The sequence below is a fragment of the Antechinus flavipes genome, chromosome 2 (assembly GCF_016432865.1).
Source record: "Antechinus flavipes isolate AdamAnt ecotype Samford, QLD, Australia chromosome 2, AdamAnt_v2, whole genome shotgun sequence".
In the NCBI taxonomy this organism is placed as follows: Eukaryota; Metazoa; Chordata; class Mammalia; order Dasyuromorphia; family Dasyuridae; genus Antechinus; species Antechinus flavipes.
In genome coordinates this window covers 237942155-237967807 of record NC_067399.1, presented here as the reverse complement: position 1 = coordinate 237967807, position 25653 = coordinate 237942155, and the positions used below count along the sequence as shown (strand labels likewise).

Sequence of the window (25653 nt, the reverse complement as noted above, 5' to 3'; positions counted from 1 at the left end):
CATGAAGATATGCGTTCAGTTCTTGTCTCTGACTCACATACTGGCTGGGTGATCTCAGATGCAAGTCACTTACACTCAAGTGTTCTAAGCAAGTCTCTAAGACTAAGTTGTTGAGAAGGTGCTGACTTACATAGATTGAGGGAGGCTCCCTATTAAGGAGTTCCCTATATCAGAAAGATCACAGGTCTAGTCTCTGTTGATGATTATGAATTTTTTTAAAGTTCTCTTTCATGTTGGATAATCCAGGAATTTTGTTTGTCAGAAGCACAAGTCCCTGAATTTTGCTAGTTCAGTTATTCAGAAGCTGTTTGTTGAGTACAGTATATGTATAATTCCTTGTGCGTCTCTGTTAGATACTAAAGAAACCCAATCCAAAACCTCCAGGGATTGTAGTCCACTACTGCTCTAAGGCACAATCTACACAGTCAAAGAAGAATGTAAGAGACAGGACAAAACGATTAAGCTGAACTACTTTGATAGGTTTTTGGTGGACTTGGAGAGGAGGAGCAGAGGGTGGGGAATGTGCTACATTGGCCGCTCCTTTGCGGGGGCGGGGTAGAGGAGAAATAAACTGAAAATTTGGTTCTGGGGACTTTTCTGTTCTGTCTCTAGCACATTGTAAATAAGTGTTAATTTAATACTTTCTAATTCCTCCTCCTCTTCCATTGCAAAATTGGGGTTACGGTCATCCTTCAGACAATCTAGCTCTAAAAGTTGTTGAGGCAAATACTTGTAAACTATAAAGCATTCTTCAGAAAAGTGAGTTGCGAGGAAGCGAGGTGGTGCACTGCTTTTGGGATTAGGAACACCCGAATACAAATATAGCCTTAGACATTCGATACTTATTAGTTTTGTGACCCTGGACAAGTCACCTAACCCCAATTGCCTAAAAAAGAAATGAGAATTGTAATTAAAATGATTATCATTGTGCCGTAGACCCTGAGATGGGGCTCAGGGATTGTCTTGGGGTCAAAAATCAGCTAAGGATACTAAAGAGAATTCACATCTCAAGTCCTCCTGCGTTCCCCTAGTCTGGAATGTTTCCTTTCTTTTTATCTAAAGCTTGCTCATTTTTCACAGCCCACCTAAGAAAAAAGTGGTACATCATGGAAGTGGGCACACTGATTTGGGTTGCAGGAAATACGGCTGTTAGTTTGCAGTCTGCTGGGGCCCTCTCTGGGCCTTAGAAACCTCTTCTGTAAAGTGAATGAATGAGGTAGACTGGAAGATCCCTGACATTCTGTCCAGTTCTGACACATATGCTCTGATTGTAAGATTCCACTGATTTAATTGCATATAGGACACACTAAAGCTGGTTAAACTCTCCTTTCTGTTCTCATTAAATCTGGTGTGAAGCTGCTTACCTCATGCTATCTATTTTTCCGTAATATCATGAACCAAGGTTTTAGTTTGGGCTTTCTTGTTTTGCTTTTTAAAAATTAAAAAAATAAAATAAACCCATGATTGCTCAGCTTCAATAGTACTATTTTATAGCCTTAAAAGAGACCCTTCTTTTTCCAGAAGAACCGACTCCACATAATATCGTCAGCCCACCCTCTGGATGTCCTGATGATGTCCTGGATTATGGCCTCAAGCCATTCACCCCCCCTCCTAGTAACTCTGCAGATCCCATGGGCAAATACGGACAGCCAGATAGCATAGGGTCAAAATGCTACCTAGACCCTGCAAAGCCTGTAGGGCCCTCGGCTTTGAGTCCTAGGATCGAGATCACTCCATCCGAACTGTCGGGTGGGTCCTTCCGCATCAGAGACACAGATCTTTTGGTAGAGCATCAGCCCAACTCCGCTACTGCTAGCCCAAGGTTTACTCTGCCGGTCCCTGGCTTTGAGGGCTACCGGGATCCGCCTTGCTTGAGCCCCGCTAGTAGCGGCTCGTCGGCAAGTTTCATTTCAGAGACCAATTTCTCTCCCTACACATCACCGTGTGTCTCGCCCAATAATGGCCCTAGTGACGACCTTTGTCCACAATTACAAAACATCCATACTCATTATTCTCCTAGAACCTCTCCAATAATGTCACCACGAACAAGCATCACAGAGGAAACCTACTTGGGACGACACTCACCCTCGCCCCGTCCCAACTCCAGGTCTTCATCACCCGGTGCGAAGCGAAGGTACTCTTGTGCTGAGCTCTTCACTACTCAGCTGCCCTCGGCCTCTCCACACCAGTCTAGGACCCCCTCTCCACAAGCCTTGCCCAACGTCTCGCTGAGGGAAGACGGACCTTCAGTCACTTGCACCCAGTTGCCCAACTCCACCATTCTTATGGACACCATGAGCAATCTCACCACAGATCCCCCTTGTGGCATCCCCTCCAAGATGTGGAAAACCAGCCCTGACCCATCTCCAGTTCCCTCCCAAAAACCCAGCATGCAACGGCACTCCATCTATCCGAATGTAGATTATCTCGGCTCTTGTGAGCAGGAGGAGAGAAGAAACTCAGCTCCCGAGTCGATTTTATTGGTGCCTCCAACTTGGCCAAAGCAACTGGTTCCTGCCATTCCTATCTGCAGGTGAGTTGTTTTTAACATGGCTCTGCATGCTGATTAGTCTTAAGTCTCCAGTTTTCATTGTTTACTCAAATTCAATAAATATTTATTAAGCACAACTACTCGCAGAACACTGTGCTAGTTACAAACATGAAATAAGACACAGCTGTGCCCTTCAAAAAATTCATGGTCTAATGGGAGATATGATGCATGCACAAATAACTATAATAGGAAAGAGGACATATGAAATACACAAAGGTGACTTAAAGTATCCCATGATTTTTATATAATGAATTACAAACATTTCTGACTAGTGGATTGCCTTTAGTGAAGCCATGATATTTGATAAGATATTAAAACGAGTTTTCTAATAAGCTGGGAAGACAAGTGGATGTACTAGGAGAAAGTGTTATGAGAACACCATTTCAGCGGATTTATACCTTTATGCATTATGTATGACAAATGCTTGGGGTTCAAGTAGAAGGTCAGTCGGACCCAATTCTGAATGTTATATTTTAGTAACAAATGGCTCCAACCTGAACCAAATTAAATGACACTGAGTGGATTTGTACCCTTATATTCTTAGATGAACTAATGGGCTATCTATGATCATACCTTGCAATCTATTCTTTCTTGTGTTGCATTTTAAGATGATTCATTTTTAAAAAAAATAAACAGCAACAAAATCCTTGTAGGAAAAAAAATGTAGAAAGAAAAAAAAAGAAAAAAATGTAGAAAGAAAGAAAAAAAAAGGATAGTCAATCCTAGTGTTATTTTGATCAGATGCCTGAGATCAACAATATGCTGTAAAGGAGGATAGAAATAAATTTTGAACTGCCTAAGAGATACAATAGAAGACCTGAGGACTTTACTTCCTTCTACCTTTATTTCTTCACCTCTAAAATGGGAATAATAGCTGCTTTACCTTCCTCATCATTGTGAGGAAAGTGCTTGGCAAAACATTAAGCTCTATAGTAATGGAAACTATAATTAAATCTGAGGCCACACACTTTAAATAGTCAAGCTTCTAAGCTACATAGCATTAAAAATATCCTGCTTTGAATGGATTATTCTGTATATTATCTTATATTCACTCAGCTGAAATATCAGGGGATTTAGAGCTGGGAAGGATTTTTAAAGATCAACTAGTAAGAGTCTTTCATTTTTACAAAAAAAGATGGGTAAGTGACATGCCTCAAGTCACTTAGGTGGAAAGTAAGATATGTGGAAAGTGGAAGACTTACTCTAATCTGGTACTTATTATAGGACAGTGGAATAACTCTTGGGAGAAATGGGTTCTCAACCCAACTCTGCCTCTTATTAACTTACCTTTGTGACCTTGGTTAATTTTTTTTTCTAACTTTTCTGAGACTTTCCTACCTGCATGGTAAAATGATCTCTAAGTCTTATTTGAGCTCTAAAATACCATAATATAAGTTAAATGAATAGTTAATAAATATCTATCAATGTGCCAGGCTCTATGGGATAGAGAAGAGAAAAGTCCTTTGCTAACAATGAATTTATAACATCAAAAGCATCCACAAATAAATCTCATTAGCAAATAATAATAACCAACATTTTGTAGCACTTTCAAGTTTACCAAGAAAAAAATTGCAGTAATTATGGAACACAAAAGTATGATTTAAAAATAGGATAATTGTTTTCTTTAAGGCAGTGAGCTGTTTAAAATTTTAAAATCAATTTAACAAACTTTTATTGTGTGCAAAGCACTAGTGATGTAACGATAAAAACCACATAATGCCTGCCTTACATGGGGAATCTGCATTCTACTGAAATCAATACCAAGATAGTATATCTTCACACATCTCTGAAACATACCATGTTTATGATTGGCATATGCTAGACTCTTTAAAATGCATTTATCCTAGGCAAGATAATTTGGGGCATAGACAGGGAAGGGGACACATTTACATTGATTCTTTCTGTTTTTTATATTCTGTTGTTTTTTGTTTTTAATTTCCTTCAGCATTCCAGTGACTGCATCCCTTCCACCTCTTGAGTGGCCTCTTTCTAATCAGTCAGGGTCATATGAACTACGTATCGAAGTACAGCCAAAGCCCCATCATCGGGCACACTATGAGACAGAGGGAAGTCGTGGGGCTGTCAAAGCTCCCACAGGAGGTCATCCTGTGGTCCAGGTATGAATCTGAATACTTCTTCTACCCAGAGTCTTAGATTGAATCCTAAATGACCCATCTTTGCTTCACAGAAGTTATGTACAAGAATATGATCATAACCATTCTTGTGGAAAGGGAGATTTGGGTTTGTGGAGGTTAGTACTGGTTACCTATTCTTAATTGGTTCAGATCTATTGCTTGTAGTCCCTCTTTGTAAGCTTGATAGTGTATGGGTAGAGTGTAGTACCTGAAATCAAGAAGACCTGAGTTTGAATGCAGTCTCAGATGCTTACTAACTCTTTGACCTTAGACAAATAACTTCACTTTTCTCTGCTTTATTTTTCTCATCTTTAAAATAAGGAATGATATTAAGTTCTATTTCCTGGGACTCTTGTGAGGGAAAATGAGATAATGTTGAAAAAGTACTTTGAAAACCTTAAATCACTATATTTAACAGAAATTATATTAGAAATGGTCTTCTTATGGCATTTCTCTTTGAGGCCACAAATTTGTAGAGATAATTATGTTTAATGAGGTTTTTCTGAAGTTTTTTCCAAGCATTTAGTCAATATTTTTATCTGTTTTGAATTTGGGATAAAGCTATAGTTCTCTCTTATCCAAATCTATCTGGTTTTCCTATCACTGACCCAACCACAGATATTTCTTTAAATGTTCACACATACATATAGCAAGCTTCTGTTTCTCCATAATATTTAGTGGTTGAAGTATTCAGGTCATCTGATTATTCTGGGTAACCTGGAATTACCACAAACAATCCTGGGTGTGTCTTCATATCTGTATAGATTAAGGATTCTTAACCTGGGATCTATTCTCTTTTCTTAAAAAAACTATTTGGATAACTGTTTGAATGTAATTGGTTTCTTTTGTAATCCTAAGTATTTTATTTAATGTATTTAAATATTATTCAGAGAAGGGGTTTATAGTTTATAGACTGCCCAAGGAGTCCATGATACAAAAAAAAAGTTAAGAATACCTACTTTAGATGAAAACTGATCTGTTAGTCTGGAGATCTCAAACTTGCTGCTAGAGTGTGGGCTCCTCTTCTGAAGTAGTTGATAATTAGGGGGTTAGGAAAAAACAAAACAAAACAAAACACCCAACCCTGACTTCATAAATTTTGATACAAACATTTTCTAGCTATGTGAATTTGGGCAACTCACCCAATTGATGTCCACCTCAGTTTCTTCAACTGTAAAATGGGGATAATACCAGCACCTACCTTACAGGAATTATTATGACGATAAATTGAGTTATATGTAAAGAGTGCCTAGGACATAGTAGATGGTTAATAAAAGCTTGTATTTTCTTTCCTTCACATTTGTAGAAAATCCTCATTTCATTAGGTTATAAGCTCCTTGAAGATAAGAACGATCTTTTGCTTCTTTTCATATCCCTAATGCTTAATACAGTGCTTGGCACTGTATGGGCAATTAAGCAATGATACTTAATTGATTGCTTGCTCCCAACCTTACAAGTTTTAAGATGCAGACTTCAGTAGGCTTGTTCAAACTTCAACTTCAATAAGCCTTGATTTGGCACCTCCTAGATGTGGCACAGTGTGCCAGGTAGTGGGAGAAATATAAAAAAAATAATCTCATATGTAATCACATTGATGAATAAAGAAGATTCAGACAGCAGAGCAAATAAAGTAATGCTATAAACTTAAATTGAATGGGCACTTTGAGTTTGAGATTCCTGGTCAACATTAGTCTTGGGGAACTTGTGTGTTGCATCTTACCCTTAGGTTTAACTTCCTCCAGCCTAGGAGGAAACTGCCAAGTAGTTGTACTGTTCACATTTATGGTTATGAAAATGCAACGTGGCTTTAAAACTCTTTGGCAGTATCATTAGAAGCTACATAGAAGGAGATAATTTTCTTTTTAAAAGATGAGATGTGATATTCTACTTTTTAGTGCAATTGGAGTGAACCCATGAATGCAAAATGTTCTGTAGGAAAGGAAAAGAAATTTGGGAAAAACACAGTTAGCAGTTAGATTTGAGCAGTTTTTTTTTTTTCTTAAAAGATTCAGTTACATGATATCCCAACTTGGTTGATAGTCTTTGGGGTTGTAACTGGCAATTATTTTTATTAATCTAGTGCTGGTCAGTAGGTAAGATACAGAGATTAAAAAAAAGAATAGATTTAACTAATTTAGTACAAGGTCTCTAATATTTCCTTTTTCTATTTTTGGGACAGGATGCTGTGGTCCTTATGTGGACAAAACTGCTATTCTATTCAAAGGGAGTTTTGCAAAATCAGGCTTTAATATTTCCTAAGCTCTTTATTTTATGAGCTCTAATAATATCACAACTGAGAGTGGTTTGTATGAGTCCATTGTCATTTAGTCCTCTTGGCTGCTTATGTTCCTTATCAGATACTTGCACATAATATTCTCAGAGTTAGACTTTTCCTAGATTTTCCCCCTCTTATTATATAAAGAGACTCTTAAGAAAGTTGTAATTACTATGTATTTTATTTACCATTGTAATTACCATACAATTATTATGTAACACTGTAATTATCAAGAAATGAAAGTATTACCAGGAAAACCAAATTTTATCCTTTTATATCACCAGAAATATGAAGTATAGTAATACATTTCTGAGGTGCCATTTAACATTTAGAGAGAAAGTGGAGTGTAATGGATAGTGACTTTGCTTAGGAGCCCAGAAAAAGTTCTTACTTCTTCCATACACTGTTAGTATGATCTTAGATAAATTATTTAATTTAATGGTATTCTAGGGAACTCTCTTAAGACTTTTTAACTTTCAGAGAAAATACCTTGCATTTATTTTCTTTTCTGGAAGTTTATACCAATGAAATCACAGATCCAGTTTTTGTCCTTATTTACCATTTACAAAGCACTTAATTTACATTTACTACCCAATCCTTATAACATGTGAATTAGACAATGCAAATACTGTCACCTCTGTTTCACAGAAGAGAAACTGAGGCTCAAGAGAGAAAGCAGCTTGCTAAGGGCACATAGTGATAGGAGAATTAAAATGGGGACATGATGCTTAAGTTTGGTGGTCTTTCCACTGACCTATGTTGCTTTGAGTTCACATTCAAAGGTTTGACATTTTAGTCTCTCAGGACAGATGTTCAGGCACATGGAGAAAATGTGGACAATTCCTTTATGTGGATTCATTACAAATGTTGAAAGTATCAATTAGATTTAAGTCATGGTAAGAATTGTGGGTTTTATGTGGCCAAACACTATGTCCTGGAGCTGCACCTGCATGGTTTATGACATGAGAATCTGGACAAGACTAGTAAAAACCAAATGCTTTCATCTTGTAAGAAAAAGCACATATATATTTGGCAGTGAATTCAATCCACTGAATTTCAGCTTTTGGACTGTCTACTACTCAGTTCAAATTATGTATAAAACAGGGCAGAAATAAAGCAGACAAGGGGATTTTCTGGTTTTACTAGGCAGTGCTGTGATATTGAAAATAAACAGAAACCTTTGAGTGATTGGTTGTGAGGTTTCATCCCTTCCCCCTTTTTAAACTAAATTAGTGTTCTGAAGGTTCATTCACTTATAAAATTGAAAATAGGATGTTCATTTGGATGTGTTCTTATTGGGAGCAAATAATCTCTCCAGTTGTAAATTTCTAGCTCCCATTTCTTCTCTCCCATCTCCAGGTACTCCTTCATCCCTACTCTTTCCAACACTGGGAGCACAAAATAGAAGGATTACACATTTGATTCATTACTCAAACTTTAGAAATTCATAAAAAAAGTAGAAGGAACCATTTCAAGCTGAAATTGACTTTTTCAGTCAATAAATAACATTGGCAAGGTCAGAAATCCTCAGTGGGGAATTCTTGCCAATCAGTAGGATATTTCATTTAGCAAGCATTTATTGAGAACAGATTATATGCCAAGATACAGTGCTAGGTTCTGAGGATACAAAGACAAAGGGGAAATATCATTTCTTACCTCAAGTAGCTTACTTTCTGTTGGGAGCAGAACAACATTGCTAGGTAAATGTAATGGAAAGAAAATTTTATTTAAAAGATCTGGGTTTGAATTCTGCTTCTACAGCTTATTCTTTATGTTAGTTTATATTAGTTTGTCTTTGAGTTAGTTGTTTATCTTCCTTAGGCTTCAGTTTTCTTATCTCTAAAATGGGGATGCTAGACTAGATTATTGCTAATATTCTTTTCAGCTTTAAATCTGTGATTCTATGGAATGATCATGATGGAGGAACTGGGGCTTATACTGAGCCTTGAAGGATGGAAACTATTTAAAAAGATGGAAAAGAAGATATTCTGCATGGGGGTATGGAGAATGACATGAGCAAAGACATGGAAGCATGTTGGATATGTTCACAGAATGAGACAATGAATAGACAAGCCATGGCTAGAGCATAGAGTACATGTTGTGATATAGTGTGAAATAAAGCTAGATTGGGACGTCTAAGAACAAAATAAATTTTTATGAGAAGAATGAATGGAAAAATTGTTTTTAAGGTATGTAAATTTTAAAGAGTAAAGAAGGCATTGTAGTAGAGCAGGGAAAGTGTTGCATTTAGAATTGGAGAATTTGGGTTCCAATGATACTGGCTACTTTTATAATCTAGAGAGTAAGCTTTTTGCTATGTGTGGACCTTTCTTTCTTCATCTTTAAAATGAGGGGATTAGAGTGGATCAAAACTTCTTAAACTGTGGGTCATGGCCACATATGGGGTTCTCTTAACTGAATGTGGGAGTGATAAAATTATGATTCTTATCAGTAAATGTTTGATGTGTATACCTATTTTATATACCTATGTGCCTGGGGTTGCATAAAAATTTGTTAGGTGAATAGGGATTGTGAGTGGGAAAAGTTTAAGAAGTTCTTGACAAGATCTCTAAAGTTCCTTCTTATTCCAAACCTGTGGTCTTATGTTATGAAGATGTATAAGCCAATGACATTTTATAAACATTAATAAAACTTTTCTCACAAATCTCAATGAGGTAATAAGCAAAAAACTTAGAAGCCTGTGAAGGCTAAACTGTGAAGTTTAGATATTCAAAAATAGCTTGATTAGAAATATAAGAAACTATTTATACCATATCATCTTGAGTTTAGATCACATTCATCTCCCCAATCTGGTTTATATAAAACTGGGGTGTGATCTATAAAATGCTGTTTTTTCCTTAGAAGACAATATCATTTTAGGGGTGTGCTCTAGATTGAGCAATGGCTTATGTTAGGATCATTCATTCAATAAATTTTTTTTCCCAAAGGTAAAATAAAAAAAAAAAACACTTCCAGTCTTGGGGGTAGGGGGGGGGGCTTACATTTTACTGGAGGGAAGGGGAAAGAATTTATCATTTAAAGAGATAAATAAATACAATATAATTTGAGCAAGAAGAGGGCATTCATAGCTAAAAATCAGGAAATGCTTTTTATAAGGAATTATGTCTGAGTTGAGCTTGGAAGAAAACTAAGGATTCTGAGAGGTAGAATCTATATTGTAGGAATAGAGGAGGAGGGACTGCAGAGGTACAAAGGCCAGAGATGGGAAGAAAACAGCAAATAATCAGTTTGTTTGGAAAAGAAAGTATGTGAAGAAAACTGAAATGTCTCCAAAAGTAGGCTAGATTTCAAAGAGATTTAAGTACTAAACTGAAAAGCTTCTACTTTATCTTTATCTACTTTATCAAAAATCAAAGATTTTTGAGCAGATCTGTACTTTAGGAAGATTATATAGATAGAAGAAAGAGACTAGAAGGAAAGTAATCCATTTGAAAATTATTGTGATATTCTATGCAAGAGGTGATAAGGCCTGAGTTAAATTGTAGTCAAGGAAATGGGCAGAGGTAACATTAACAACACTTGATAATTGATTAATTGTGGGAAATGAAGGAAAGCTAAATGTTGAGAATGACTTGAAGCAGTTAGTTGGGCTCAATATATGGATGATGGTGGCCTCAATAGAAAAATAGAAATCTGGACTAGAAATTGGGTTAAGCGAGTTGTGTGCATTCTGTGACAGTAAATTCTGTTTTAGATATGAGCCTCAGTTCCTCATCTGTATGTAATTGGACTTGGACTGATTTCTATTTGGACGTGCTTCGGACTGATTTCCCTTCAGGCAGAGGAAGTAGTTCCAGACATGTCGGAATAAAATTCAGTCCGAGCCTGTCTGAATAACTAGTTACATATAAAATGAGGAGATTGGACTAGATGACTATTAAGGTCCCTTCCAGCTTTAAATCTGTGATTCTTTGTTGAGATGCCTCTAGGACTGTTAGGTAGAGATATCCTCCAGGTAGTTGGTAACATAGGACCAGAGCAATGATCTGTGATTGGTAGGATATTTGTAAGAAACATAGAACATTAAAGTTTAGAAGGACAGACAATGGAAACAACATTCAGAAGCTCCCTCTAAATTTTGTTGTCCACAGATTAAAACAAGATTAGAAACTGACTCCAGTTTTTCCCTCAGACCAGCAAGCTATTCAGTTATGTTCAACATTTATTAAGTATTTTTTTTTCTGAAGTTCTATGTTCTAGATGTTTGGGTAACAAAGAAGAAAACAATCCAGTCTCTGTACTCCAAAAATATATAAACTAATAAAATAGTACTTTGATCATATGCAAAATATCTTTTCTTACAGCATTACCTGTGGAATAGCTAATGCAAATATTATTATATCCGCTTTAAAAACAAAGGAACCAAATCACACACTAGCTTACACTCACAGAGTTAGAAAATGTCAGAGGATTTAAATATTGGCTTTTGGACTCTGAGTTCAGCATTTTCTCTGACTATAATATGCTATAGTTTTAGATCTTGTAAAATAGAAGGCATCAGAAGTTCTTGGGAAGTGACAGGGATGTGATTTAAAAGGCTTAGCATTTGGTAACTCAGGCCCCTTCAGTCTCTTCCCTTTGTCTGGGACTGGGTTCTTCTTTCCTAACTGAGGGTTCTAGAGTCATTTTCAAATTTGAAGCCTCTCTATGGTTTTGATTATTTGGAAAATGCTTTTCCAACTTCCCTATGGTAATCCATGTGTGATGTAGAATTCTACACCACAGAAGAGTTTATCTTACAGTGGACCTAGCTAGCAGTTAGCTAATAAACATTTTGTGATATTTAGAGAGGTCTCAGACTTTGGAGTTTCTTCTTTGGAAAATTGGTGACTTATTGTGGAAAGAGTTCTCTAGAATCCTAGAAGAATATCTGCTAGGGGTAAAAATAAAGTGTTAATAATTGAGCATCTACGGTTGATTCATTCAACAAATTCAAAGTTCCTACTGTGAATCAAGGCATTATCCTTAATGCTGGGAAAAGTATTGGAGCTAAGTGAGACAATTCTTTATGGATGAGAGAGACATTATGATATAGTAGAAAATGTTAAGGGGTCCCTTATATTGGACTAGAAGTCAAGGGACCTGATTTGAGTCAGCGGTTATGAAGTCACTTTGGCTCTGTCAATCTGAGTGAGTATGCTTTATTATAGATTCTAGAACCTGAAATCTGGAAGGGCTTTCAAGGTAATCTAATCCAATTCATCCTTTCTTGGGGCTCAGTTTCCTCTTCTGTGCCAGGAATTCTGGACTCAGAGTCTCTTCCAACTTGAAAATGCCATTAAGACGGTTGACCAGGCAGTAGATCACCTGGGTTTTCAAGACATATTTTGAAAACCATTGCTTTTGCTTTAAGGCATTGTATATAGTTTTGAAAGCTATGCCTAGTATGTTAATTACTCACTGAAAGAGTAGCTCTGCAGTTTTTAGCTTCAGAAGAGAGGGTTGAATGAGCTAATCTCCAGGTTCCCTTTCCATTCAGCAGTCTATGATTTTGTGATCTGTAATCTGTGACTTTTAAACAAAACACTTCTATTGCTTTTCTGAAATCAGGTGGATCTAATTATAACGCAAATAATACAGGCTTCAGGACTGTTGACTTTACTTATAAAGCAACAGTTAGTATATACTTCATTTAGCTATTAAGTAATGTGCTTCCACTTAGAACTGGTATATGCATGGTATATCTCCTCTGCTAAAGTACCCTGCTGCCTCATCTCTTGTAAGTGACCAAGAGCTCTTCCAGTTGGAGTTTAGTTCAGAAAGGTCCCACCAAACTGCAAGAGCTTTAGAAATATGATTTAGGTAATGAACTTAGACCATTTTTTTTTTTTTGGTCCAAGAACCAGCTTAGAAAAGTGAACAAAGTGCAAAAAACTTTATCAGCAAGGGATTGGCCACAAGCAAGTTACAAATTCTCTGCTGGGATGAGGATGATTTGCATATTCTGCGTCAGGGAAAAGAGAATTACACTTGGAAAATCACTGGTCTTTTCAAGTATTAAAGTAAGAAGATCATGTATCTAGGAGTTGTGAACAAAGGAATGTGATACTTTGTATTTTTCCTGTGCTTTGATGCACAGTTTAATAAATGATTAAGATATATATATATATATATACATATTTAAATTATCATGTGTAAGCATACTGTAGCTGCTGAAAAAAGAGGTCATGCCCTTGGAGACAGAAGACACTAGCTGTGTGACTTTGGGCTGGACATGAATCTTCTCCTTGAATCTTCTCAGTTCCTCAACTGAGAAGTGACACCAGAAGTCCTTTTCCAGTTGTGATATTCTGGCAGGAAGAATCATTATAAAAATATAGATACCTTGATTTTGCTTTGGGATTTATTATATTTATAGAAACTCAGCTTATTTCCTTAGTCATCGTGTGAGAAAGTTTTTGGAGATTGCTGGATTCTAGTTTTGAGAGAGAAACAGAGGACAGAGACAGACAGACACAGAGAGACAGGGCAGAGGGTGAGGGGGGGAGAGAGAGAGAGAGAGAGAGAGAGAGAGAGAGAGAGAGAGAGGGGGGGGGGGAAGGGAGAGAGAGAGAGAGAGAGAGAGAGAGAGAGAGAGAGAGAGAGAGAGAGAGAGAGAGAGAGAGAGAGAGACAGAGAGAGAGAGAGAGAGAGAGAGAGAGAGACAGAGAGAGAGAGAGAGAGAGAGAGAATGAGAAACAAAAGTAAGAATCAACTGATAAATATTAATGACACTGTGGCAGGCACTCTGGAATATAAGCTAACATAAGCTAAACATTCATATAGTTTAAACATTAGGGAATATAAAAAGAAGCATAAGGGCAATCCTTGCCCTCATGAAGCTTACACTCTAATGGAAGAGTAGTATGCAAACACATATATACAAAGCAAACTATGCATAAGATGAATAAGAAATAACAAAAAGAAGGCATTAAAATTAAGAGCGGTTAGGAAAGAGTATATGCATTTTTGTGCAAACTCTTTCACTTAAATGTCAGTGGGGCCAACATCAACTTGGGACATTCTCACTAAGGCATGGATAAAATCTCCCACTGCTTTCTGTGCAGGGTTGCGTGCTCGCAGGAGTTCTCCTGTATCCGCAGTTGACACATATGCCTTTTATCCTTTCAGAGCCTGTATGTGTTCTTTATACCATGACCTCTTTATTAACATTCATCATTTTCTAATTTTGTCCCCTGAATGAGACTCACATCCCCTTTCGGAAGGCTGGTGCTCCATTGAGAACAAAGTTATTAACTGAGGAAGGCAAGCCTTAAGCCAACATAGGAAAAAGGGGGAGGTGATACCAGCTTAAAGGTTTATTGTCTTATCTTCAATAGAGCAATTGCCATTCATTGTAGTGAGGGAAAGATGTTAGGCTGCAAATACAGGCTTGTTACTAACTTCCTAGAAGAACAAGAAAGCTCAGTATGCTTTTAAAGGAAGTAAAAAGTCCTAGAGGAGTAAACATATACTGTATTCATATTAGAGTTTATGTTTTATGCTGAATATAATTGGGGTGAGAGCCTGTTTTAAAACTAGTGAATTTTAAAACTAGAAAGGACCTTTGAGCTTTTTAAACTTCTTGTATTATGGACAGTCTCATGAAGCATATGGACATCTTCTCAGACCAAGATTTTGTATATGCATAATACAGAACACGTAAGATTTAAAAGAGAACCAATTATAATGAAATACAGTTATCAAAAATTGGGAGGGAAAAACGCAAGTTCACAGATCTTAGGTTAAGAATCCTTGCCAACCTTCTCATCTTATAAATTAGGAAATTGAGTCCCCAAGGTCACATGTAGTAACTTACTGTTGACAGCAGGGACATATTACAGCAGGGATTTTGTGTTAATGAGGCCTCAGAAAATGATTGTGTGGCTTATAAAAATGTAGAGAATGAAAGGAAACTTCCAACTGGGAGCCTGGGTATCCCTAGTCAGGGGCCAGGTTTACCCTATGTAAAGAATCTAAGAAGACATGTTGCTGTTCAAAGTTCTGGCAAGCTCAAAGAATAAACCATTCCCCCCCCTTGGGGTGTTTATTCTGTTGTACTGAGTTATTTCAGTAGCACCGGGGAAAAGAGCACAGGGAAGCTGAGGATCGCTCTCAGAAATAATTTCCAATTTTTCCTATACTATTGGTATTATGGAGTTTACCAGGTTCCCAGTCCAGGGAAAAATTAAAACTTTTCCTGAGATATGATTTCTGCTCATCTAGGTCTTTTTTTGTTGTTCAAGTCATACTTTTGAAAGTGAGCTGCTGTGTGAAGGCCAGGCCTTTGCACGCAAGCTGATTCCCATATCCTCCTGTGTCTTCATCCTGTGGTTTAAAATTATGATACTGCTTCCTCCTCTTCACGTGTTTGGCCTGAAGAGCTTGGCAAGGTCTGGAAAGAAGCCTGTGCTAGGGGTATATACTTTCATGGTGGCAGAACAATAGTTGGTTTGTATAGACTAAAGACCTGTGGCTCAAGGAGTCTGGCCGCTCGTGGGCTTTTGTGTTGTTCATGCTCTGCTGCTAGGTTGGGCAAACACCCCCAACAAATGGCTGTGTATAGAGGACAATTTGTGCAATCAGCACACCCTGTTTGATTTCCAAGTGAGTGAAGGAGCAGAAGATAGTTTTTTTTTTTCTTGGCAACACAGTGGGCCAGAGAGTTGAGGTACTAGAAGTAGCCTTAGAGACCATCTAGTTTCAGTTGCTCTTTTTGTCAGCTAGTGTACTGCCTAGAACAGTTATGCACACAGAGTTACAGGCAGGCAGATAAATGGACAGCCCTAGTAAGCGCCCCTTTCACGATACTGGACAAAACAAGTCTGAGGTTGGTTAATGAGCTATCCTTCCTTTCGGGGAAAAAAATCCCCAAGGGGCTAATAAATAAACTGACATCAAATAAACTAAGCTGAGAACTATATTTAATACAACAGGGATGATCTTGAAAAACTTTTTTTCTTATATTTATGCTACTTGGCCCAGCTAAACAAAGTATTTTAAACTCAGTTTTCCATATAGGAGTTCATTTAATCTTACAAGTATCCCTCATTTAATAGTTTTAATATTTTGCAATTAAGTTTCATAAAAGATTCTGGGGAACTTCATATGTCATTTAGCCCAACTAATAGCTGAACAAGAATCCACTCTGATATTTCCAATAACTTCTCAAATGGCCTTAGCTTTGAGACTCCAATGACAGGGAACTCATTACTTCGAGAGACAGCTCATTCTACCTTCGGAGAGCTTTAATTGTTAAGAAGTTTTTTTTTCCTCATATTGATGTTGAAATATGCTTTTTTCTAACTTCCATTCATCCGTTCAAGTTCATTCTTCTGCAACCAAGCAAAATATGTACCAATGCAAATATCTGTTAAATGAATCCTATTTTTCATTGATATCTAATAAACAATTTTCTCTCTTTATATATTAATGAGGAAAATTGCTGATACTTCATTAGCAAATATTGTGCACCTACCATATGCCCAGCAGAAGATATAGTGGATGGAGAACTTCTCTTGGAGTTTTGAAGGCTTGGACTGTATAACTTTGGTCAAATTGTGCCTAAAATGAATCTCTAAGAATGGAATGCAGAGCATTTGCTGATCTCCTTTAGAATGGGGAGTTTCTTCACTGGACAACTTCTATACTGATGGAATCATTGCTATTGTTGGTTTTGTTTAGTCATGTCAGACTCTTTATGATTCTGTATAGGGTTTTCTTTGCAAACATACTAGAGTGATTGACCATTTCCTTTTGCAATGGATTAAGGCAAACAGGGTTAAATGACTTGCCCAGGAATACACAGCTAGTGAGTTAGATTTGAGGTTAGATTTTTTTTTTAATTTCATAGCTTTTTATTTACAAGTTATATGCACGGGTAATTTTATAACATTGACAATTGCCAAACCTTTTGTTCCAATTTTTCCCCTTCTTCCCCCCCCCTCCCCTAGATGGCAGGATGATCAGTAGATGTTAAATATATTAGAGTATAAATTAGATACTCAATTAGTATACATGACCAAACTGTTATTTTGCTGTACAAAAAGATTCGGACTCTGAAATAGTGTACAATTAGCCTGTGAAGGAAATCCAAAATGCAGGCAGGCAAAAATATAGGTATTGGGAATTCAATGTAATGGTTCTTAGTCATCTCCCAGAGTTCTTTCACTGGGTGTAGCTGGTTCAGTTCTTTACTGCTCCGTTGGAACTGATTTGGTTCATCTCACTGCTGAAGAGGGCCAGGTCCATCAGAATTGATCATCATATAATATTGTTGTTGAAGTATATAATAATCTCCTGGCCCTGCTCGTTTCACTCAACATCAGTTCGTGTAAGTCTCTCTAGGCCTTTCTGAAATCATCCTGTTGGTCATTTCTTACCGAACAATAATATTCCATAATATTCATACACCACAATTTATTCAGCCATTCTCCAATTGATGGGTATCCATTCATTTTCCAGCTTCTAGCCACTACAAACAGGGCTGCCACAAACATTTTGGCACATACTGGTCCCTTTCCCTTCTTTAGTATTTCTTTGGGGTATAAGCCAAGTAGTAACACTGCTGGGTCAAAGGGTATGCACAGTTTGATAACTTTTTTTGCATAGTTCCAAATTGCTCTCCAGAATGGCTGGATGTGTTTACAATTCCACTAACAATGTATCAGTGTCCCTGTTTTCCCACATTCCTTCCAACATTCCGCATTACCTTTCCCTGTCACTCTAGCCAATCTGACAGGTGTGTAGTGGTATCTCAGAGTTGTCTTAGTTTGCATTTCTCTGATTAATAATGACTTGGAGGATCTTTTCATATGGCTAGAAATAGTTTCAATTTCTTCATCTAAGAATTGTCTGTTCATATACTTTGACCATTTATCAATTGGAGAATGGCTTGATTTCTTATAAATTAGAGTCAATCTTCTATATATTTTGGAAATGAGGCCTTTATCTGAGGTTAGATTTGAACTCAGATCTTCCTGACTTCTGGCCTTGCTCTCTATCCACCCACTCATCTGGCTGCTTCTCATAAGTGAGAAAAAAAAAGTGAGTCTGTAAAGAGTCACTTAGCACCAAAAATCCAGGAAAGAGCTTAAAAAACATATTTAAGTGAAAATTTTGTTTTCAGGCAAAAATTAAGAAGAATATTTGACACATTTATAACATGTTTAAGTGCTGAATTTTGATTTACATCATGTTTCCTTAGGAGAAGGAGCATTCTGAAAGAATTGTTAGATTAGGACTAGAATGGTCAATGTCCTATTCTCAACATAAAGCTTTGTTTACATAATTAATGGCTAGTATCATTCTTAGGGGCTGCTCTCACAGAAAATCAACATTACTGGCCATTCTATTAGAATATGGTAGCTAGAACTGGCTATTTAACAATTATTGGCAGTAGAGAAATGATAACAGGTCAAAGATAACAGCCTGACTTTCACAAATGTTCAGATTCTGAGGTGCTGTTGCTCCTTAAGATGAATTTGAGCATTAAACCATGACACCATTGATCATTGTTACTTGCTAACAGTTACACAGTTTGTGGTAATCCAATGAGATCTAGACAAAGTCTAGACCAATACCTTCATTTTGTAGATGAGGAAATTGAGGGCCAGATAGATTAAACAACTTGAGCTAATAAGCCATAAAGGAGGAATTTGAACCCAGGGCCTCTCATTCTGTAATCACTACTCTTTGAATGTTACCACAAAGTGCAAAATTCTGTTATTTATATTTCTATTAAACAAAGCATATTTACTTATATTTGAAGATAGACCATTAGGGCTGTTAAGAATTGTTCAGGGAGATTTGTAGAAATTTATAATTCCTTTATGGGGCAGCTAGGTATTGGTTCTGAAGTCAGAAAAACTTGCCTTCTTGAGTTCAAATCTGGCTTCAGATACTAGCTGTGTGACCCTGAACAAGTCACTTAACTCTGTTTGCCTCAGTTACTTCATCTATAAAATAAACTGGAGAAGGGAATGGCAAAGCCCTCCTATATCTTTGCCAAGAAATCCCCAAATGGGATTATGGAGAGTCAGGCATGACTGACTAATAGTATAGTTCATCTATAGCAGTCACTGATAATGTACTAATTCAATTATTCAGCAAATGTTTTGTGAGTACAGGGTGCCCAAGTCTGTGCTTGGTGCTACTAGGAATAGAAAGAAAAATAAAAATAAGATAGACCCTGTCCTTATGGAACTCAGAGAGCAGGAGGAGAGACAAAACTTGCAAAGAAATAACCATAATTCAAGTCAGAGTGTGGAAAGGCCCTGAGAAACTTCCTCTATTGTATTTGTTTAGAAGTAGAGATGTCTTCCAGTGGAGCTGAAATAAAGAAGATAATTGAAGGGCTGGGTTTTGAGTGAGATAAGTTAGAACTAGACTAACAGAACTTGGGGGAGAGGGCCTTCCAGATAGAGGGAACAAGGTGAGAAAAGACACAGCAGCAATAAAATGCAGCTCATATTTAGGGAACATAATCTAATTTAATTTGGTTGGCACTTGAGAGTATAAATAGAAATAGTAGAAAAGAGGGCTATAAAGATAGGATAGCACCAAATCAAAGACAGCCTTGAATACCTAGTAAATGAGTTGGGATTTAATGTAGCAGGTAATGTAGATCCAATGAAGATTTTTGTTGACAAGATCAGTTTAGTTTTAGGAAGATGGTTCTGACAGGACATTCAGGATAGATGATGGCTAAAGTAGGAAGACTACTTGAGGTTTTGCAATAGTTTAGGTGAGAGATAATGAACTTGAAAGCTGGGTGATGGGCTAAAGAAGCAGGATTATAGGAATCTAATGCAGGTAGACTATTGTTACAAGAGAAGCTGTTTTTTCAACAAGGCTAAACTTTGGGGAAGAACATATCCTTTGGAGGTGGATTTGACTCCTCTGAAAGGCGTAGTAAGATGATTTTTAAGGTCCCTGTTAACTTTAAAGTCCAGGAAACTTTTAGGAAGAAGATAGGATTAAATGACAACTTAAGCTGTTTCCTAATTTTATATTTTTTGGATGTATTATTTTTTAATTAAAATTGAATGTTGGCATTTGAATCTTTCCCATGTCTTATAGGAAAAAGGAGTTAATTTGAAAACAAAAAATTGTCAGTTTGGACCTAAGACCCTAGAGTTGGCTGTAGTGACCCTAATTCCTTGGGCACTCCTAAAATAAGGAAAGCTGATTTTAGGGCTACATTATAAGTCTGATAGTCAAGCACCTGGCAATTGATTTTATTGTTCAGCTTCAGCGTCATTTCCTGTGGCATCTTTGCTGAGGGTTTTTTGACTAACATTAGTGAGTGTCACTTAGTCAAAGGTACCTAAATTTAGTTCTTTCTGAAGCAAAGATTCCATCTTCTTTTAGCTGACTTTCTTATCTTGAAGTCTAGGCTCATTTTTGGCCATGTAAGAATCAATGGCATGTTTCCCAGCTCTATAAATTAGCTCAAGGAATGACTAAACTTCCTCCCTTAGAATCACAGATGAGACCTTAAAGATAATTTAGTTTGATTTTTAAATTTTACAAATGAATAAGCTGAGGCCTAGAAAGGATAGATTATAGATCATAGAATTTTACAGCTCACATATTACTAACTGGGTACGTGGGGTGAAGGTACTTATGCTTCAGTTTCCTTCTCTTTGAAATGAGTTGAATTTATAGGAATCTAGTGTAAGGGACTCTTCTTAGAACAGAAACTTTTTGGTCATCAAGGACAAACTTCAAGGGAGAGAATATCTTTTGGAGATAGATTTGATCCCTCAAGAGACAATGAGGGGTTGATAAGATGGTTTTTAAGGTCATTTAACCCTGTTTACCTTAGTTTCTTCATCTGTAAAATGAGCTGGGGAAGGAAATGGGAAACCACTCCAGGATCAACAAAACCAAATAGTATCATGAAGAGTCAGACACAACTAAAATGACTGAAAATCTATCTATCTATCTATCTATCTATCTATCTATCTATCTATCTATCTACCTATGTATCTATCCAGGTGTATATATATAAATACACATATATATGTAGACACACATATATGTATCTATCTTTTGTGCTGCATTCTGTGAGTGAAATATAGCTCGAAAGAAATGTAAACAATTTAGAGACATCTCAACTCCAAATGTTCAAAGAGACTATTTATGCCTGACCTATTGTAGGGCATGCTGAGCTCACATTGGTCTGATCAGCCATAATTGGGCACACTGTATCTTGATTCCAACATAATGATGGGTTTTTGGTTCTCTTTTGGAACAAAGAACAACCAATCACCTATATGTATATATAATACATATATAGGTATAATAAGTTTAAAGTTTAATTTGCATTATTAATATTTCTGTTATTCTCTTAAGTTTTGATAATCAATAAAATAATAAATCAAGCCCTTATTTGTACAAAACATAAATGCTCACTCTGAAAATTGAACAATTTTCTCTTCTGAATCAATACAAGTCAGCTCCAGCAAGCCACAGTATGGAAAGCTCTCTTTGGCAGTTTGGAAAAGCCTATGGACCTTTTTCCAGAATAATTCTCTTAAATACATAAAACAAAATACCCAGGATTAAAAAGAAAATCAAATATATTGAAATACATCCATCAAAATTAAAAGAGAAAAGAAAAGCTCATTTACCACAAGTTAAAACCTCTGGAATCAAGGATTTTTTAAAAATAGATTTAGAATCCGTTTTCCCATGAGGAAAATCCTATGAAGGGATTTTAAGATTATACAACTCTCCAGGAAGTTGGAGACCAGGGTTTCTACTTTTCCCCCTATTGCATTGCCACCCCAGGGTTCAGTGCACTATGGCCATATTGTGTTTCTTAAGTTCTTGGGTGAAGAAGTGCCCAAGAAGTGCCAGTGATGAATGTGCACAAGTTGATCCCCAATGACTTTCCTGTATTGAAAGAACTGGAGGAAGGAAGTGACAACAATTAAAAGGGACTAATCCAGTTCAATTGGACATTCACAGGCCTCCTTCCCCCTTCCCCACCCATCCCCCTACTTTTACTCTTGGAACTTTGCTTTAATTTGAGGAAAAAGAGGCAGTGACAGTCAAGCTTTTGATAGAATATGCAGAAGTTAGTTTTATAATAAAAACCCCTTATTTTTCACTTTCCTTTTCTAATCATGAAATATGCTGTGGGTGTTCCCCTGTGGTTTTCAGTCAAAGAGGATATTGTTTTTTAGTGCTGAGTTCCCCTCGGGGCTTCAGATTTTGCATGTATCTAACCTTTAACTTTCAACTAATGCTTTTAGGGTTGTTAATAAGATTGGAGCCTTTGGGTACATACCCTAAACAAGGCGGTATGTTTGTCTGTTATGCCAGTAGGGCCTTTACCCAAGCCAACTCCCAGTCTTTATCCCACCTTCTTCCCCTTCCTATCAAAACTCCTGTTTATAATCTGATTTTGCACTCTGCTCTCCATCCCCCACCCCAAATTTAAGCAAGAAAAAGATGGAGTGGACAAAGAGGCAAAATGACATTCTCGCTAGTATTGCTGGTAATTCATTAAGAGAGCCATGTGTCCACATAGACACTGAGATTTGTGCTTTGAAAGTAGTCGGACAACAAGAATTTATTAAGTGCTTCCTATGTGCCTGACTCTGTGCTAGGGATTACAAAGAAACATAAAAAACTCGGTCCCTGCTCTCAAGAAGTTCATCTTCTAATGAACACCTTCCAGTACATCATTGAATGGGCATAGTTATTAAGTAACCAGCTCAAAAGAGGCTCTGAGGAGTTCAAGGATAACTGAAACTGGAATCAGAAGTATAAGGATTAGCAATCATCTCTACTCCTTTGTATGTCTGTAACCTTAAGTAAGTGCCTTCCTGGGACAGATCTCAATGTAGAAGATAAATCAGAGGTAGGGAAGATTGTCTGAACAAGATGACTTGTTGGAAGAAGGGAGAAAGAGGTTCTTGTTCCTCTGTTATTTGTTGATTGATATTCATGACAGAAATACTGAAGAATACTTGCAAACACTCTGATAATGTGCAAAGGTGTTTGTGCCTGTATCCATTCTTTGTTAATCATAATTATGATCGCTCATTCTCCTTATATCATATAATAGTTGAATAGAAGTGTTATACTTCAGTGGAGAGGTATAGCAGAAATAAACCAGAGAGATCCTGTTTCCTTGTTATGATTGCATTTTTTTGACCTGAAGGGAGCAGGGGCAAGATGGGAAACTTAGTCTTTTTCTTCTCTTATCTCTGAAAAGTTAGCATGACATTCTGGGATTGCTCAAGCATGTGATATTACAGAAATAAAAAGCCCAGGATTGGTAAATAGAATCAGAGAATTCATTGAACAGTTTCCAAGCATTTCTTAAGCATTCATTTTGGGATAAATGCTGAATCGTGAACTTGGAGCTAGCACCTTTATTTTATAGATGAAAAATGGAGGTTAGAAAAGTTAGGTCATTTTCCTAAAGGCAGCAAAGAATAGAGTCAAGATTTGATCACAGATCTTTGGATTCTAAAGCAAGTATTCTTTCCTTGTACCATGAGTTAAAATTGTTAGTTATCCTCTCTGGGTTTTGGTTTTCCCATTTACAAAATTAAAATATATTTCATTTTATTACTTCTTTTTATGTATCTATAAAAGAATTTGATAAATGATTGTGAAAGTCCCTTTCAACTCCAAATCCTATGTGCTCCTAAACTCAATTTAACAAATTCTATTTGAAGCCCACCTTTGGACTAGAAATCTAATTATAACATTCTATAATTCTTTGAATTCTCATCGGCAGATACACTTGACACTGATACTCAATAGCTTTTTTGGGAATGGCTTGTGCAAGTAAAGATAGACATCAAGTAAATGTGTAGAATAATGTGAATAGATGTTTCCATACACCTAGAGAACTTAAGAAACACAAACTCCATTTGACAAATGGGATAAATAACATTTTTTTAGGAAGAACATGATCTCAGCAAAAGAAATTGGAACCTCAGTGGTCACCTTAGCTTCACCATGTTCCTGCGGTGGCAGCAATATTAAAGAAAGTGGAACAGGAGAAGGGAACAAATATGTATTAAGCAGCTTGCAGGTGCTCAATACATGTTTGTTTTCCTTCCTCCATTCCCTGCTATGTGCCAGGCAGTGTGCTAAACACTTTACAAATAATATCTTGTCTGATCCTTACAACAGCCCTGTGAGGTCGGTGCCATTATGATCTCTATTTTACAATTGAGGAAACTAAAACCATTAGAAATTTAAGTATCTTGGCCAGAATCACTCAGCTAATAAGTATTTAAGAATAGCTCTCTAGATTTGAGGTCAAAGGACTTAGTCCAAATTTTAATTAGGTGTTGATTTATCTCTGCATTCCTGTTTTGTATAAAATGGGGACAGTAATACTTACACCACTATCTCACAGAATCATTGTGGGGAAAGTCCTTGGATTAACTTTGGAGAATTTTAGAAATGAGTTCACCAGTTACAGATTTAGAGCTGGAATAGTGCTTAGAAGTCATTGAGTCTCCCATCATTTCACAGATAGAATGAGGTAATCGAGGTCAAGAGATGTTAAGTAACTTGCTCAATTAAGTGAGGTAAGATCAAACTCTGGTCTTCTTGACTGCAAGTTTTGTCCTATTATTGCTTGTAGACATTATCATCAAGATTTAGGTTTTTGATTTAATTGGAATAGGGAGCTCCCAGATGAAGAAATTCCCTCTACTGATGAAGGTTGGCACCTCCTCTGCAATTTATTTTGCCCAGGTAAGGTGATTTGTCTAGTTACACTGTATGTGTCAGTAATAGTTGAACCTAGTTTTTCTTGCTTTCAGTTGGTCTCTGGACCCACTGTGTCATGTTGCCTGCTTTTAAATTTATGGTTATGATTATTACTAATTATCACATTTCTATAGTGCTCTAATGTATGCAGAATACTTTTCTCATAAGGACTCTGTAAGGAATTTAGTGAAGGTTGTATTATTTAGGTTCAAAGATGTAAATATGCTCAACTCTGGTTGTACATGTAGTATCACAACCAAGATTCCTTCCCAAGCCTCATAACATCAAGCCCTCATTCCAGGACACCCCATTGGCTAAAATTCAAGTCTTGTAGGATTTTGGTTCCCAGTAGAACACCTAAACTTGTTTGCTAACTTCAAATAAGCAGGTGGAAAGAAATTCTGTGTTAGCATCTACATCCTTTTTCTTTGTGTTAATGTCTTCTACACCCTACATTCTGGAAGAAATATTACCGATGGTAAATGAATAGCCACCCAGGAAAAGCATGAAAATAAACAGTAGACTTGTTCTTCCAGTTTTCAAGTCTCGGATTCCCCTTCTCTCTACTGATTTGCTGATTTCCTTCAGCATCAAAGACTTCGAGTGTATTATTCAGCCATCTGAAAAGTGATGGGTTAATATGTTTGTCTGGGCACTTGGCCAGTATTGGTTCCTTACCTCCACTGAGCTACAAATGGGAAGATTTGTGAGCTAGATAAGGAGAAGTACTGTGTTTGGAGCATGATAGTTATCTTTCTCACATGGCAAATCCATAAAACTAGGTTGTAAAAATGTCCCTGTGCGTTAGTGTATGAGAGATCCAATCAGAAACTGTTGGCCCTTTCATTCTTACTCCCAACTTGATTCCCCCAGCTGCAGGTCTTCAGGAGATAAAACGTCTGGCCAACAGCTGGAATTATAACGACACTGTTGCCAAATTG

The 25653-nt window shown here is 36.9% G+C and overlaps 1 protein-coding gene across 3 annotated transcripts in view; it reads left to right on the top strand.

Annotated features, from left to right (window-relative positions):
* Positions 1-25653, top strand: part of NFATC2 (nuclear factor of activated T cells 2) — a 188211-nt gene that overhangs the window by 16721 nt on the left and 145837 nt on the right. For all 3 annotated transcript variants that reach the window (XM_051976607.1, XM_051976605.1, XM_051976606.1), the window contains exons 2-3: positions 1522-2533; positions 4497-4668. In XM_051976607.1, the coding sequence (XP_051832567.1) occupies positions 1522-2533; positions 4497-4668 (1184 nt within the window). The remainder of the gene's footprint in view (positions 1-1521; positions 2534-4496; positions 4669-25653) is intronic.